The 15,982-nt window shown below is 38.6% G+C and overlaps 1 protein-coding gene across 1 annotated transcript in view; it reads right to left on the reverse strand.

The window, feature by feature from the left end:
• The window catches only part of ANKRD50 (ankyrin repeat domain containing 50), a 38,981-nt gene extending 25,341 nt beyond the window's left edge, over positions 1 to 13,640 (reverse strand). Inside the window, exon 1 of the mRNA XM_065877819.1 lies at positions 13,129 to 13,640. Coding sequence (XP_065733891.1) covers positions 13,129 to 13,640 — 512 coding nt within the window. The remainder of the gene's footprint in view (positions 1 to 13,128) is intronic.
• Between the last annotated feature and the right edge of the window lie 2,342 nt (positions 13,641 to 15,982).

The raw sequence follows: 15,982 nt of genomic DNA on the forward strand, positions 1-15,982 counted from the left end.
ACACACACACACACACACACACACACACACACCCTTCTAGGCATATAATTAGAAGAGAACTTCCACAAACTCACTGGAACATCTACTCTCCCAACCCACCTGCACTTTTATCTACATACACTGCCTTCCCTCCTCTATGGATGAACCATCTGTGCTCCTATCCCATCCACTCTAATAACAGATCCTTCCTTATCTTACCTTCTCAATGATTTATTTCCAGCACTTTACCCTTTCTCTCTCAAATCATCAATCTCATCTCTTCTTTATCACCCTCAAACACATATCCTTCTCCAGCTATTATTCAACTTTGCTGCTCCCCTTCTTTACAGCAAAATGCCTCAAAAATTCTGCCGATATTTACTGCCTATTTACTCCTCTCACTTATTCATGATCTTATTATAATCAAGGTTTATTTTCCACTCCACCTATACCCCAAGACCTCCATGTTACTAAAATCAATCCTCAACTCAGCAAATACCTGACTTAGCTTATCACTTCCTCCTTCTAATGACACTGTCTTCACTTTGTCACCTGGCTTTCTGCTCCTTTCATACTAGCTACTTTTTCTTCATACATTCTCAACCTTTGAAGTTGGAGGTACACTAAGGTTCAGATCTTGGATCTTCTCTCTTCTCTATTTACATTCATTCCTTACATAAGCTACTTAATGCTCTTAAATACCACCTATATTCCATTGAAACCGAATTGATATATAGAGACAGCACCTCTCCTTTGAATCTAGCCTTGTAAATCTAATTGCTTACCAACCTTCAGACATCTAATGCTGAACATATGCAAAACGAAACTTCTGACCTCAAACTCCACCTTGCTCCTGTCAGTCTTCTTCTTTTCAGTAAAAGACAACTCCATCTTTACAATTTCTCAAGCCAAGTATCTTAGAACCATCCTTTACTCCTGTTTTTCTCATATTCCACCTTTCAATGTGCTATCAGGTCAATCTTAAAAATAATCAGAATACAACACTTCTCACCACCTCTACCGCTTCACCTTAGTCCAAGTACACTGTCTCTCACCTTGACTGCTGCACTGGCCACTTACTGGTTTCCCTGCTTCCACATTTACCACCCCAGTTCTCAACACAGTAGCTAGTGTGATCCTTTAAAATCATGTCATATGATGTTTCACTACTCTGTTTAAAAGACTTAATGGCTTCTAATCTCCTCAAAGTAAAAATGAATGTCCTTACAATGGCCTCCAAGTCCATACATTATGTGGCTCCTAACTACATCTCGACTTGTCTCATATACTCAAGTACTTGCTCACTCTGTTCCAGCCACACAGGCTCCCCCTTGCTTCTCTTGGATAATATTAAGCCAACTCCCACCTCAAGACTTTGCACTTGATATATCCTCAGTCTGGATACTTCCTTCAGGATGCCCTAACCTCCCCTACATAAATAGCAACACTCCTCCCCCAACCTACTCAGCGCATCACTCCTACCATCCTAACTCTGCTTTGATCTTCCACGTAGCACTTATTGCGCAGTGATATGCTATGTATTATATACTATCTTCTTAACTTTTTACTTTTCTACTAACCACCCACCCCAACCCTCAAAATGTAAGCTCCATAAACACAGAGGATATTTGCCACTTCTTTTTTACTAATACATCTCAGTATTAAGAATGGCATCTGGCGCATTCCTGGTATCTAATACATATTTGATAAATCAATGAATGAACGAATAAACCAAAGTAAAATAGAGAACTCGGAAATACATGCACGTGTGTCTGTGTGTGTGTGTGTGTATCTCACCGCAGTAGTATTACAAATCAATAGTGAAAGATGAGCCATTCAACAAATGCTGCTAGAATAATCAAGTAGAAAAAAGTTTTTAAATATTAAGACCCAAAAAGGCCAAAGTGTAAAGGAAATCATAAAAAGAAAAGATTGAGGGACTTCCCTGGTGGCGAAGTGGTTAAGAATCCACCTGCCAATGCAGGGGACACGGGTTCGATCCCTGGTCCAGGAAGATCCCACACGCCACGGAGCAACCAAGCCCGTGCGCCACAACTACTGAGCCTGCGCTCGAGAGCCCACGGGCCACAACTACTGAGCCACGTGCCACAACTACTGAAGCCGGCGCGCCTAGAGCCCGTGCTCTGCAACAAGAGAAGCCACCACAATGAGAAGCCCATGCACCACAACAAAGAGTAGCCCTCTCTCGCTGCAACTAGAGAAAGCCCACAGGCAGCAGTGAAGACCCAACGCAGCCAAAATAAATAAATTTATAAATGAATAAATTATTAAAGTTATGAGAACTAAAACAATTTTAAAAAAGAAAAGATTGATATATTTGACTCTATTCTTTTTTGTACATTTCAAAACAAAAATTTCACAAGCAAAATGATGAGCCACAGGATCAAGGATATTTAAAATAAGGTACCATTTCACATGCACTTTCCAGGACATAAAGAACTCTGACATTATGGCAAGTATTCGTGACCTAGTAGAGTAATGGAAACTCAAATTACACAGTACTACAAGAGGATACACTGATGTAATTTTAAAGGGTAGTTGGTACTATCTCCTCAGAGTTGAAGATGGATATACACACCTTATGATCCAAAATTTCACTTCTAAGTATTCAACCTCGAATCACCCTTCACTATTTTATTCCTAGTATATGCACACCAGAGTACCCAAGAATGTTCGTAACTGTTTTGTAAAGTTGAAAAAGTTGAATACATCTTAAATGAGTATCAACATGACAACAAATGAATTATAGTATAAAGAATGAAATTATATACCATATGGTAAAGTGAATCACGTAGATCCACATATAAAAACTTGGCTAAACATAAAAAAAAATGTTACACAGAAAATGTTGCAGAATAGTGCCAGCAACACAGTACTGTTTATACAGAACAATGGTTTCCACATTGTAGTCTGGGGATCTCTTGGAGTCCCCTATTCAGTGTCATAATAAAACTAAGATGTCATTTGCCTTTTTCATTCTTGTTCTCTCTCAAGGATAAAGTGGAGTTTTCTAGAGACTGCATGCAGAAACAGAACCACGATAATCCAGCTGTCTTTTATTAAGCCTAATATTAAAAAGATTTGCAAAACAATGTAAAACAACACCACTCTCTAAGTGGTTTTTTTTGGTCTTGGACAGTATAGTTATTCTTTCATTAAAATGTTATTTATGTTAATAGATAAAGATTTATTATTAAATATATTAATACATATTTAAATATCAGTTTAAATTTTAAATAAGCAAATATTTATAAATACAACCCACATAAACAAATTCTTTGGTGTGTGCAATAATCTTCAAGAGTATAAAGGGGACCTAGAATAAAAAAGTTTGAGAATTGCTGATGTGGAATCAAAAATGTACAGAACTAGAGCATGTAACAAGTATGTGTATATACATATATATCTCCCTATATATATATATATATATATATATATCTCCCTAGATATATATACACATATATATGTGTATATACATATATATCTCCCTATGTATATAAACTGGTCAAACTACATAGGCATAAAAAGTAAACTCACAGGAGGGGTCACCTATGGAGTATGAGTAGATCAGACTTAACGGGATACCTGGGTGGCTTCAAATGAGGATTATTTTTTCTTTAAAACAGAAACAGGAAACCCAGATTTAGAGCAAATATGGCAAAATGAGGAAGTACATGCATCTTTGTTTTTCAATTTTATTAACTTTCCTGTATAACTGAACCTTTGGCGGTAGGAGCAATCTATCATTTCCTCTGTAAATTTATTTTCTACAATTTCTTCCCCTTTAGTACCATTATTTTTTCCCTTTAAATTCCTGTGAAGGTCTCTGTTTGCAAGTTGCTTCTCTCCCTAAAGTAGCAATTTAACAAACATATTAGCTGAGATTTAAGCTACAAAAGTTTTTTCTCCTTTCTAAGTGAATATGAAATTTAAATGACAATGGCTGAAAGAATGATAAGAATTCTACAGATGAAACTATGGATTTATGACCTCATATGATTCACGTCACATAACATAAATCTGATGCTATTAAAAAGATTTTCCACTGATAAAAAAATTTCAATATGAATTGTTGACACTAATGAAATCATCAAAAATACTGATGATACTTTTCATCTATAACTATATAATCTATATGTATAGTATTATTCCACAGGAAAATAGAATATTTCAAAGCTGAATATGGTTGAGCAATACAAATTATCAATGTGACAAAATTATAACGTTTTAAAGTAAAATACAGTTACTCATTAATTCAGGAAATACTTAGTCTCTGCTATATTCTAAGCCCTGGAGATATGAAGTCACAAGATAGACAAGTACTCTGCTCATTCCAGAAGGTAGACAGAAAGTCAAAGTGAAAAAATGCACAAAATAATTTCCAATCATGATAGACACTGAAAATTAAGAAATAAAGAAAACAAAGTGGGATGTTGTGATTTAAGAAAATGACCGGGTGGGGAGACTTGTAAAGATTCAGTGGAGAAGGGAAGATCTCAGAGGAGGTAACATTAAAGCTGGTACACTAAGTGATACCAGAGCAAGTAGCCATACAAAAATCTGTTGGCCAGAATGTGACCTATTTCAGAACAATAATAAGAACAATGTGGATGAAGAACCAATGAACAAGGCTGAAAACAGTACAGGCTGAAGTCAAAGGCTAGGTAAGGGCTAGACCATGTAAAGCTTAGATTTTATTCTGAAGGTAGTGAGAAGCTATCTGCAGGTTTTAAGCAGAGAGTTAACAAGATCTGATTATCCTTAACTGCTTTGTGAAGATAAGAGGGACAACAATAGCAAGAAGACGACCAGTTAGGACACCACTGAAAGGGATAATGGGAGTTGTAGCAATGGAGATGAAGAAAAGTTGAGGTATTTGTTTTATCTTGGAAACAGAACAAAAGTACCTGATGGATTGAGTGTAGGGGGTGAGTGAAATTGAAGAATCAATGAGGACTCCTAGATTTTTGATGAAAATTAACAATTTCCTATTTGAAATGTTATTTCCTTAATTTTTGTATTGTTAGCTATTTCCACAACAGTGATATACCACAACCACCCCAAAACGCAGTGGCTTGAAATAACAATCATTTATACTTCTGTGTCTATGAGTTCGTTGTACTCCAGGCGTGGAGTCAAGCTTCCGGTTGGGTCTGGTTTACTCCACATCTCCCTCATCCTCTTTGGACCAACAAGCTCGCCAGAACATGTTCTTCTGAAGGTAATGAGACACAAAAAGGACAAGCCCAATCACTCACGCACATGTTAAAAGCCTCTGTTTGGGTAATGTCTACTAACATCCCACTGGCCAAAGCAAATCACATGGCTGAGCCGAAATCAAAAGGCAGAGAAGTACGCTTCTCCTCTAGCAGAAGGACTGCAATGTCACATGGCAAAGACCAAGGATACATGGAGAGAAGAAGAACAAAAGCAAATAATTCAATCCACACCAGTGTCTATATATTCAAATCATGAGTCACAACTGTAAAAGGTCACCAGTTTTTGGAATGTTCCAAATCATTTCTCAAGATAACCACAAGTAAGATATAATTAGTTCTCTTAATTAATACCTATTTTTATTAAGTAATTACATGAACATTTTCAAATTCTACTTTATTACCAAAGACTATATTTAGCTACACTACATGTGTTATAGAAAAAAAAATGACATTAGGCATATTTCTGAGATTAAGATAACATGAAAGAAAGAAACTGTTTTGAAATTTAAAACAATTGTATAGTATGGTCAAAGACATCACTAGAACAACTAGACAGTAAAGACAGGCAACCAATCAGAATACACTTCAAAGATTTTTTTTAAGGGGAGAAAAATAAGTATTTACTTATTTTACTTTATAAAATCAAACCATTTCATTGTATAGAAGCCATTATACTTTATAGATATTTCCTAAAAAGCAAAACTGCTAAAAGCAAAATTGCTAAAAACAAAGTTAAGGGCTAAAAAACAAACTAAAAAAAAATCTACAAAATATATAACAAACAAAAGGTCCATATCCTTACTATGTATATCAAGTTCTTACTAAACACTAAGAAAAATAAGACTATTCTTATCCATATCTCTTGTCGACTTTAACATTGTCTCATATGCTTAAAAATATTTCTTGAAAGAATAAATGAGCTTAATGTGTTCTGGTGAAGTTTGGAAACATGATACATACTTTAGATGGAAGAGAACCAAATTATGAAGAGCTTTTAAAGCCAAGCAGAGAAATTTAAATTTGTTGTAGAGGTTATCACAGGCTCAGAGGAATTACCTAAAGAAAGCACTGTTTTACTACGGTTAATTGGCCAACTGTTACCAAAATGAATTACATATAGAGAGGCTAAGGTTAAGTAAAGCACCCAGGAGGTGTTGAACAAAAATTCTAGATTAGGGGAAAAGAATTCAAGAACCATTCCAAGAAAAAGATTAAATACCATAGAATAGAGAAATATAATAGAAAATAATCAAAGAAAACTCTAGAATCTAGCCTGGGCAGTGCTTCTCAAACTTCAATGTGCACAGAATTCACTTAGGAATCTTGTTAAAAGGCAGATTCAGTTCAGTGGATTCAAGATTCTGCATTTATAATAACCTCCCAGGTGGTGCCACTATTGTTGATCTTAAGATCATACTTTTAAGTAGAAAGGGTCTAGGAAATAAGAGTAATTATGGAACAACTTAGATAAGAGAGTCAGTTTTCCCAGACCCCAAGACAACGATCAAGCCTCATATTACATGCTTTCTTATCAGCCTGTGTCCCTCCTTCTTAGCACTTACCAAAGCTCCATTTTTACATTTATTTTTGTGATTGTTTGTTCAATGTATTTCCCCCCACTGAGCTCAGTGTCCTGTTTGGCTCACCACTTTAGTCCTGTTATCTGGACATTAGCACACATCTGGCGCATAGCAGGTGCTGATTATTTGTTTAAGAAATGAATGTGGCTTCCCTGGTGGCGCAGTGGTTAAGAATCTGCCTGCCAATGCAGAGGACACGGGTTCGAGCCCTGATCCAGGAAGATCCCACATGCTGCAGGGCAACTAAGCCCGTGTGCTACAACTACTGAGCCTGTGCTCTAGAGCCTGCGAGGCACAACTACTGAGCCCGCGTGCCACAGCTCCTGAAGCCCACATGCCTAGAGCCCGTGCTCCGTAATAAGAGAAGCCACAGCAACGAGAAGCCCGCGCACCGCAACGAAGAGTACCCCCCGCTCACTGCAACTAGAGAAAGCCGCGCACAGCAACAAGGAACCAAAGTAGCCGAAAATAAATAAATAAAATAATAAATGAATTTATATATAAAAAAAGAAATGAATGAATGAGTCAACAAAGAGAAATGCTAAAAGAGACGCTGGATTGAACAGAGGAAGGTGACAGACACTCCAGTGAAAAGATATATGTTGATCAGAATGAAGACAAAGGCTGTTGATGTAGATCTGATTGCTATCACATTAGACATGAGCATTGTAAGTAAATAAATGTAAGTAAATAAAATTTACTTACATTTATTTGTAAGTAAATAATTTGTAAGTAAATTTGTAAGTAAATAAAATTACTGAAGGAGTGTATATACAAAGAGAGAAGATCTAAGGAAGCTTTGTTGGACAAACGGCCAGAGAGAACCTAGAGGAAGGGCCACCAAAGAATACAGTCAGACAGGAGATTCTGAATGCAAGAAAGCACAAATAATGAAGAAAGTCCTAACATATATCATCTAAGGCTAAAGATCAACTGAGTAGTGGATTCAGAAGCTATTATGCTTAAACATCTTTCTGTGAACATGTAGACGTAGAAGTCAGATTTTAGTACGCTAAGATAAAACGAGGTGATAGGGAAGAAGTAGTAGTACTTGCATGTACAAATTCAAGATAATATAATAGCAAATTTGGGGGGAGATAAAAATTATAGTGTTTCTCTACTCAGAGAAATAGAAAACATGTTCACGTTTGCAAATGCCCACAGGAGCCAGGCTGGCATATATAAACAAACGAAGTAGTCTTGGGATAGAATAATAGAGAGTGGAGGAGACGGAATCAAATTAGAATGTGTAGGCCCCACATAAAGACAGCAGCTGACACAGTGCCACCAGATTATTGCTTCAAAAAAAATGAAAATCTAATACCGTCAAAATTTCCAATTTTTTTTCAAGAAAACCCCCAAATCTGGATAGATGTGTGAAATTTCCTGAAGTGGATAAAAAATATATTCAACCTATAGGGCACTACTTTACTCTTTCTGATCCAAAATAAAGTCTGAGTTATCAAGAAGTAAATAAAAAAATGGCCAAGCAGAATTAAGAACGTGGCTGATGTTAAACAGTATAAATACGGAGCAATATGTTATGCCACTACAGAACTGATTAAATGTTGAGGACTAGTTCAGCAAATGATAAAGGTACCAGGAACCAAAGGAAGCGGCACTTAGACATGAAGTATAAAAGAGAGAGAAAGGCTAGGGTAAAAGGAAAAGATTTTAGGAAGGGAAAGTGCAAGGGTTTGAATGCATGGAAGTCCATATCAAAGTCAAAATAACATAAGAGCTGGAAGCAACAGACAACTCAGTGGAAACTGACACTATTACACTAAAAGAAATGTAGAATTTTGATTATGAAAATTATATTTTCATTTATTTTATTCAAAATGTGAACTGTAAAGACACCTTTACAAGACCTTTTAATCCGACAATGTTTAAGAATAGATAATGATGGTTATCTTAAATAGTCTTAGATATTCAAGACAGATAATGGAAAGGAAATATTTTGCCTTGAAAATACCCCACAACTGAGGGTAAGAAGGAAGCACATGTTCCAGTCCCATTCTGTTCTTTGCCCCTTTGTTGAGTTTGCCAAAAATACTTGGAGTATACTCTTAATACTACAGTTAAGACAGAAGACAGACATCTGGCCACGTAAAACTATCTGGACCAATCCACATTCATACATGCTGAAGAGCAGACAGCAGGTTAATAAATTAATAATCACTGTACCAGTCTGGTCTGCATTTAAAACTGACCTAAATGATATAACATTTCAATTTCCTTTCTTATGCAAGCACTTCAGCTGTCTTTCAATCAGGTTCAAGCACATTCTAGATAGGTAAGTAGTATTATTCACTCCTTCAAATGATAATCATTTAGCACTTACGACATGCAAAGTGCTGTTCAAAGCACTATGGTAAGCATAAAATATTAATCAGTCATGAATAATGTCACGAAGAAACATATGCCTAATAGAGGAGATTACAGAACATGTACGCATAAATAATTACAAAAGAAGTTAAAAATCTAAAGAGATACCAGTGAAGAACTATAAAATGTTCAAGAGGGAGATAAAAAGATTAGAAAGAAAATTTCGCCATTCAAGGATTCTTTTTCTTTTTTTTTTGCAGTACGCGGGCCTCTCACTGTTGTGGCCTCTCTCCCGTTGCGGAGCACAGGCTCCGGACGCGCAGGCTCAGCGGCCATGGCTCACGGGCCCAGCCGCTCCTCGACATGTGGGATCTTCCCGGACCGGGTAATGAACCCGTGTCCCCTGCATCGGTAGGCGGACTCTCAACCACTGCGCCACCAGGGAAGCCCAAGGATTCTTATTCAACATAAAAACAAAGGTCACAGTCCAGTCTTCCAACTCCCAATCCTTTTCTAACAAGCCATTGTTGTCTTTCACCACTTCTCACACGACTTTTCTACTAAACTCTCAAAGTTTAGAGTCATTCATCCTTAATTCTTCATCATGATTTTATTCCATTTACACTTAATTTGTGGTACCACTGAAGATGTTTAATTAATTCCTATCAACATTACACAGAACAAAATCTTTTTACTCGACTCAGAAAAATTGACATCACACACAGAACTGACTCACACCTGGCCTTGCAGATTGTGAACCAGAAATAAAAGAGAATGATATCCACTAGGAACAAAGCTTTGTACTTCCATTCCACATCCATCTAACTCTCCAAAAAAGACCCTTGGGGGTTCAAGGACCATGATAGTAAAGTTCAGAAAGAAGTTTCTGGTTGAAAAAATAACCATCTTCAGTTGTGCTTCTAAACCAATCACAGGATCTAAAACCACTAGCCCCTCCCTCATTCCATAACTTAGGTGCCTTGATCCTTCTGTCAAAAACAACTGGAATTTGTTTTACAGTTAGAGGCCTACTAGGAAACTCTACCTCTAACATTAACTCTAGAAAAGACAATTCAACACAAAAGGCAAAGTTTTGCAATAAAAGCCTGAAGTGGGAGGCAGAATGAAAGAAATCAGCATTTGGTTCTCAAAACAAGTAAAAATGTAATTGTCATCAACTTAGTTCCACCAACAGAAACAGAGAAAATATATATATTCTAAATGTAGTAACAATGGCTTTTCACTTTAACCAGCGAAGAAAAATGGAAAAGAACAAAAATAAGAAATTAATGTGTCTTCATTCATCATTCTCTTCAACAGATGATCTAATTCCATTCGTGTTAAAATGTTCATGTGCTGCATCTACAGCAAGTATCTATATACTGATACCCGAAGTATCAATATTATTTCTTTTTATAGAAATAAGATAAATATTAGCGTAAGAACTTAAAGCTCCATGAAGACAGGATATTTTGTCTGTTCGGTTCACTGATTTATCCACATTTGAATTCCACGTAACACACAGACAGTTCTCAATAAATATCTCCAGCTGAACTGTGCTTAAAACACAAAAGGCTCTCAATAAACATTTGCTGTAAGAATGAATGGATAGATGTCAGAAGAAATTTCTTGACAACTAAATCTCAGAATCAACAGACTATACTCTACCATGTCAGAAGAAAAAGAAGTAGCAATATTTAACATGAAGTTTAAGATTAACATAAAGTTCCTTTCAGCCTTTAATTATCGTGAAGAAAATATGATTTCAAAAAACTGGTAATTAACAAGTTACCACTTAGCTATGTGACTTCATGTAAGAAGTTAGCTTGCAGCACTACATACTGTATCTAGTATCATTAAGGGTAAAAAAAATAGGGATAAAAAATTAGGAAGTAAAACTGAAGAAAAGCAGATAAAAAGCATTAATTACTGAATCACTCTGAAATTTCCCCAACTTTGTGGATCTGTGAAGAACTAAGATTTACCTTTATCAATTTTCTATTTTTATTAAATTGTTTCACACATGAATATATGAAGCCATCAATATTATCAAGTGTTAGATGTTAAGAAAGTAACAATACACAAACTGGTTTGGGCGGTTGTTTTTGTCAAAAATGAAAAAAAAATACTCTTCTTTGTTTATATTTCATCTCCCATCATGTTATAATTACCTCCAGCTCTGTCTCCCTCAAAATATTGCAACTCTTTGAAAATAATTATCTTTTGCTCCATTGTCTACTTGTTGAATTACATCTAACCCTGCCTAAATAAAATTCCTATCAAAAATACATTCCTGGGCTTCCCTGGTGGCACAGTGGTTGAGAATCTGCCTGCTGATGCAGGGGACACGGGTTCGAGCCCTGGTCTGGGAAGATCCCACATGCCGCGGAGCAACTAGGCCCGTGAGCCACAACTACTGAGCCTGCGCATCTGGAGCCTGTGCTCCTCAACAAGAGAGGCCGCGACAGTGAGAGGCCCGCGCACCGCAATGAAGAGTGGCCCCCACTCGCCGCAATTGGAGAAAGCCCTCGCACAGAAACGAAGACCCAACACAGCCAAAAATAAATAAATAAATTTATAAAAAAAAAAAAATAATAATACATTCCTATAAAACTCTCTAAAGGACTTATCTAACAAGTCAATCAGTCACTAATAAAACCCACAATGAAATATTAACTATTTGTCCAAAAGCAGAGGCCTAGATCATCTAATGCCATAGACTATGTAAAAATATTTCTTTTTAACTTTTAATTGTGATCTCATGACCGCATTCGACTATGGTTATCTTACTGCTTCGCAGTCTTGAAGGAAATGTAGCTCTGTGAATTATCAGAAACAGCTTTTCCAATATCAAAGTTACCTAATTTATTTAATGATTCATTACTTTAATGAAAAAGAAAGTGACCCAAGTTTTTGAAAGATCCAGTGGAAGATTAATAAGAGTACCAAAATGGTCCAAGTGGAAAGACTAGGCTTTCCCTAACCAAGTACAGACTGGGAATACAAAGTGATTAGCTCCTTCTGTCAATCAGAAAATCAAAATTAATAAAAATCAATTTACACACAGCTCTATTTGCTTCTTATTCCCCTTCAATGAGTAACTAAAATTCACACAGGAAAAAAAATTACAGAAAATCCATCTGAGTAGAAGGATCTTTTTCAAGAAAATCTGATACTATAGAGAAAGATTTGCTTAGAATCAGAATATATCAAAAATATAGTTATCAGACTTGATTTTAAATATTTAAAGGTATTAGAAATTTACATAGCTAATTCCAATAAGACAAATTGCATAATTACATAATTTAGTTAGACTAAGTTCAACTTAGACTATAAGCTCTTTGAAACATTTTCTAAGGTGTCAATAAATGCAGTTTATGAAAGTACTTATAAGAAATGAAAACTCAGCTCTTCAACTAGTGATAGTATCTCCAGAAAAAGCAGTAAGAGGAAAAGAGCTGTTTATGTACAGAGACTTAAGTCTCTTAAAAGTTAAGTTTAATATTAAAGACTGCATTATTGATTCCATACACAGTGATTCCATATTGAACACTGTCCATCAAACCTGGCATCTCATACTTGTGATACAGGTATTGCCTAACCTATTTCCTCATTAATTTAAGAATGACATAACAATTCTAACGCTGATTTTGATGACTCACAGCAAAAGATAACAGATTTGCCCTGAGTTTTACTGGACGGCACTTACACATTAAAAAGTCTGCAAGAATACCACACCTCTCAAATTAAGTTTCTTCAGTGCTTCACATTCTGTTATTAAACAAGTAAAAGATATACTTTTAATCCATATCCTTACAATACAAAGTTTAAATTTTATTTCCTTCAACAAAGTAAACAGGTGTATTCATAACCACAGATTATCCCCAAATATACAGCGGTAGTAAAAGCACTGGCAAAGTTAAGAAACAAACACAAAAAAACTAAAAAAAAACTTTAATTTTTGCACAGAAACCAGAACACCATGACATACTTATTGTTACCTTTTAAATGCTTCAGCTGGGTTTCTCTCACATTCCCCGGGCTGTAGGAGGCTTTGAACTGCTGGATCCCTTAGCTTGTCCTCATATCCTTGGAGAAGTCCACTGCGGCAGATCTGGGCAACCAGACCTCTAATAAACCCTCCAACACACAAAGTATCAGAGTCCTGGGCTTTGCAGAAATGAAAGGCCAAAGCCTGGCGATGTAAACCTCTCTGCAAGCTTGTAGGTGAACTTGGCCACAAGAGCTCAGTGCATAAGGCTGTCTTGCCACTGCCAGGCCCTCCTACCAATAACACACCCCAGGCAGCTCCTTTTCCAGAGACAACACTAGCATTATTCCCAGAATTCACTACAAGGGGTGGCGTGTTGACAGCACTGTTGCAGCAGTTAGTTTTCTCCTGGAGGCAATGCTGAAGCTTGTGGAAAACCCACTCCCTACAGTAAAACTGCTTCCCCTGCAGTAAACTCGTTTGAGCCATTTTGCAGACTTTTTCTTCCCAAGGATTAGTCATAATAGGTTTCTTAGCGTCAACATTTGCTAGAATTTGGGTACATCAACACAGGTCTTTACATCCATTAGGACGTAACTTGCATATTAAGTTGACTTTGAATGACAGAGTAACCAGTTACAGTAAAATTCAACAGCCACATAGTCCATCTGCCAACAGAATGTGCATGACTTTATCTGGCTCTTTATTCCTGATCATCAGCAGAGAATATATTAGTTTATATGAATTGTTGAACTGATGGAAAACTGCCTGGTTCCGAACCTTGGCCAACACTTTTCCTATATCTTGATGGGTCGCAAAACTCCATGGTTACATCTGGAGTTTATGTGATTGTGGATGTTTCAAGTATGCAGATGAGACAATACATCTGGAAAACTGAAGAGAAAGCCCAATCTTTCAATTTGTACAAAATGCTTTTCCAGATCGCAAGCGTTAAGTCTGTATCTGAAAATTAGATGCAGAAAAGGTGTCCATTATAGTAAATGCTACCAAAGAGATTACATTTATACAGTAGATTGTTAGTGCTCTCCTTGTTGAAAGGTAGTCACTCAAAGTACTAGACCCTGCCAGTTTTAAGTATATGGGCAACTGCCAGGGAGGGAACTGTTTCAGATTACTGTCTCTTATGTGGCAAAAATGGCAAACCACTGTTAACACCTCCTTAATTCAAAGCATTCATAAAATGCATTTTTCGAGATAGATTCTTAATGAACCTGTTCACAGGCTTCTCGGTTTAAGATGTCCAGGTAATCAATAATTCCCACCAGTAACTAAAATAAAACAAAAATATCTCAGTGCAAAATATCACATGCTAAAAGCTTACTTATCAAAAAATACAATTTACCAGTTACAGTAATCTCAAAAATCCATTCACCTCATCTTTGGCAGTTTCAAAAAGTTGGACAACTACCCCAAAATCATAACTACATTTTCCTTTCTGTATTTTTCTGCCTCTATAGTTAGGCTTCCCAAACTGCTACATTTTAATCAAGTTACCCTGGATTTTTAAAACCTCACTGTAGAAAGGAGAAAAAAAAAAAAGACTTTAGGCACATGCAGTAACATCCTTAACTCTAGCCAACAAGGTCTTTCCAACCAGCTTGGTAGAACAGCGCCAGTTCAGGAAGCTCCATTAACTTGCACAGCCCAGCCAGTCAAGGACTCTGTTTACGCGACTAGCCACACTTCTTTGTTGATAGTTTGCAAAAAACCTAGGGGATGATTATCAGGGTTGTGGCTAGATGGGAATGGATTGGAAAGAAAAAAAGGCGGGTGAGCTTACATGAAAGATAAATCCAAACACACGTATACTATGGGAATCCTTCCTTCCTCTGAGCCGAAGGGGGGAACGTTTCGGAGGGGGGTTAGGAATGAAATCTACTACTGTGGCAGGAGAAAAGGCTGCATGCCCTCCAGGCAGGAAAGGGATAAGAAGCAGAGGGCTTCAGGACTGGTGGGTGTTCGCCTACAGTTCCGGCCTCTAGTTTCAGCTGATAGACAAAAGGAACTCCGGGATTCCCAGCGACGGGAACCACCTTTGGTTTCAACAGCCCCAAGGAGCCACAGGGGGGCCACCTTGGAGAGGCCACGGACGGAGGTGCAGCCTCCACACCGAGGTCTTCCTTCCAGAAGGCTGGGAACGCCTCGACACCCCGCCCCGCCCCGAGATCGGGGTGTGTCTTTTGAAGGGGGAGGGGGTGCCCGACGTCCTTGCCAATCCTTGAGGAGGGGTCGCCTCCGGTCGGCGTCCAGCTCCTCGCCCCTACCCCGGGCGCCGCTCCCGCCCCCGCCCGGCCCGCGGCGGAACGACTGGAGAAGTCGGGTCTGGGGCCGGAGGCTGGACAGGGTGGCTCGGTGGGTGGGTCAGGTCGTAGCCCCAGGCACATGCCCCCAAGAATCCGACCTGAGCGTGGGGCCTCGCTTCCACCGCCGCCGCCGCCGCCGCCGCCGCCGCCCCTCGGTTACCTCGGTCCCGGCCGCCGCCACCGCCGCCGCCGCAGCCGCAGAGGACTCTCAGCTTCAGACACTTGCTTCGCTGAGAAGCCGCCGCCGCCGCCAGCGCTCCCCAGACTCCAGCTGCAGCCGCTTCCTCCGCCCGGCCCGGAGCACGCTCCGGGATCCAGATCCTCCTCTTGGCCCCCGGGAACTGCCAGTTCCAGCTGCCCCAGCAGCCTTGGCTGTGCTCCTCCCAGCCCCCAATGGCCAACCGCCGCCGCCGCCGCCGCCGTCGTCGTCAGGGCAGTGACTGTCTCAGGCAGCCCCGGACCGGCCGGCTCCGCCCCGCCCATCAGCCCCGCCCCTTCGGCACAAGCCCCGCCCCTCCCGGCCGCCAGGCCTTTCTTCGG

The sequence above is a fragment of the Phocoena phocoena genome, chromosome 5 (assembly GCF_963924675.1).
Source record: "Phocoena phocoena chromosome 5, mPhoPho1.1, whole genome shotgun sequence".
In the NCBI taxonomy this organism is placed as follows: domain Eukaryota; kingdom Metazoa; phylum Chordata; class Mammalia; order Artiodactyla; family Phocoenidae; genus Phocoena; species Phocoena phocoena.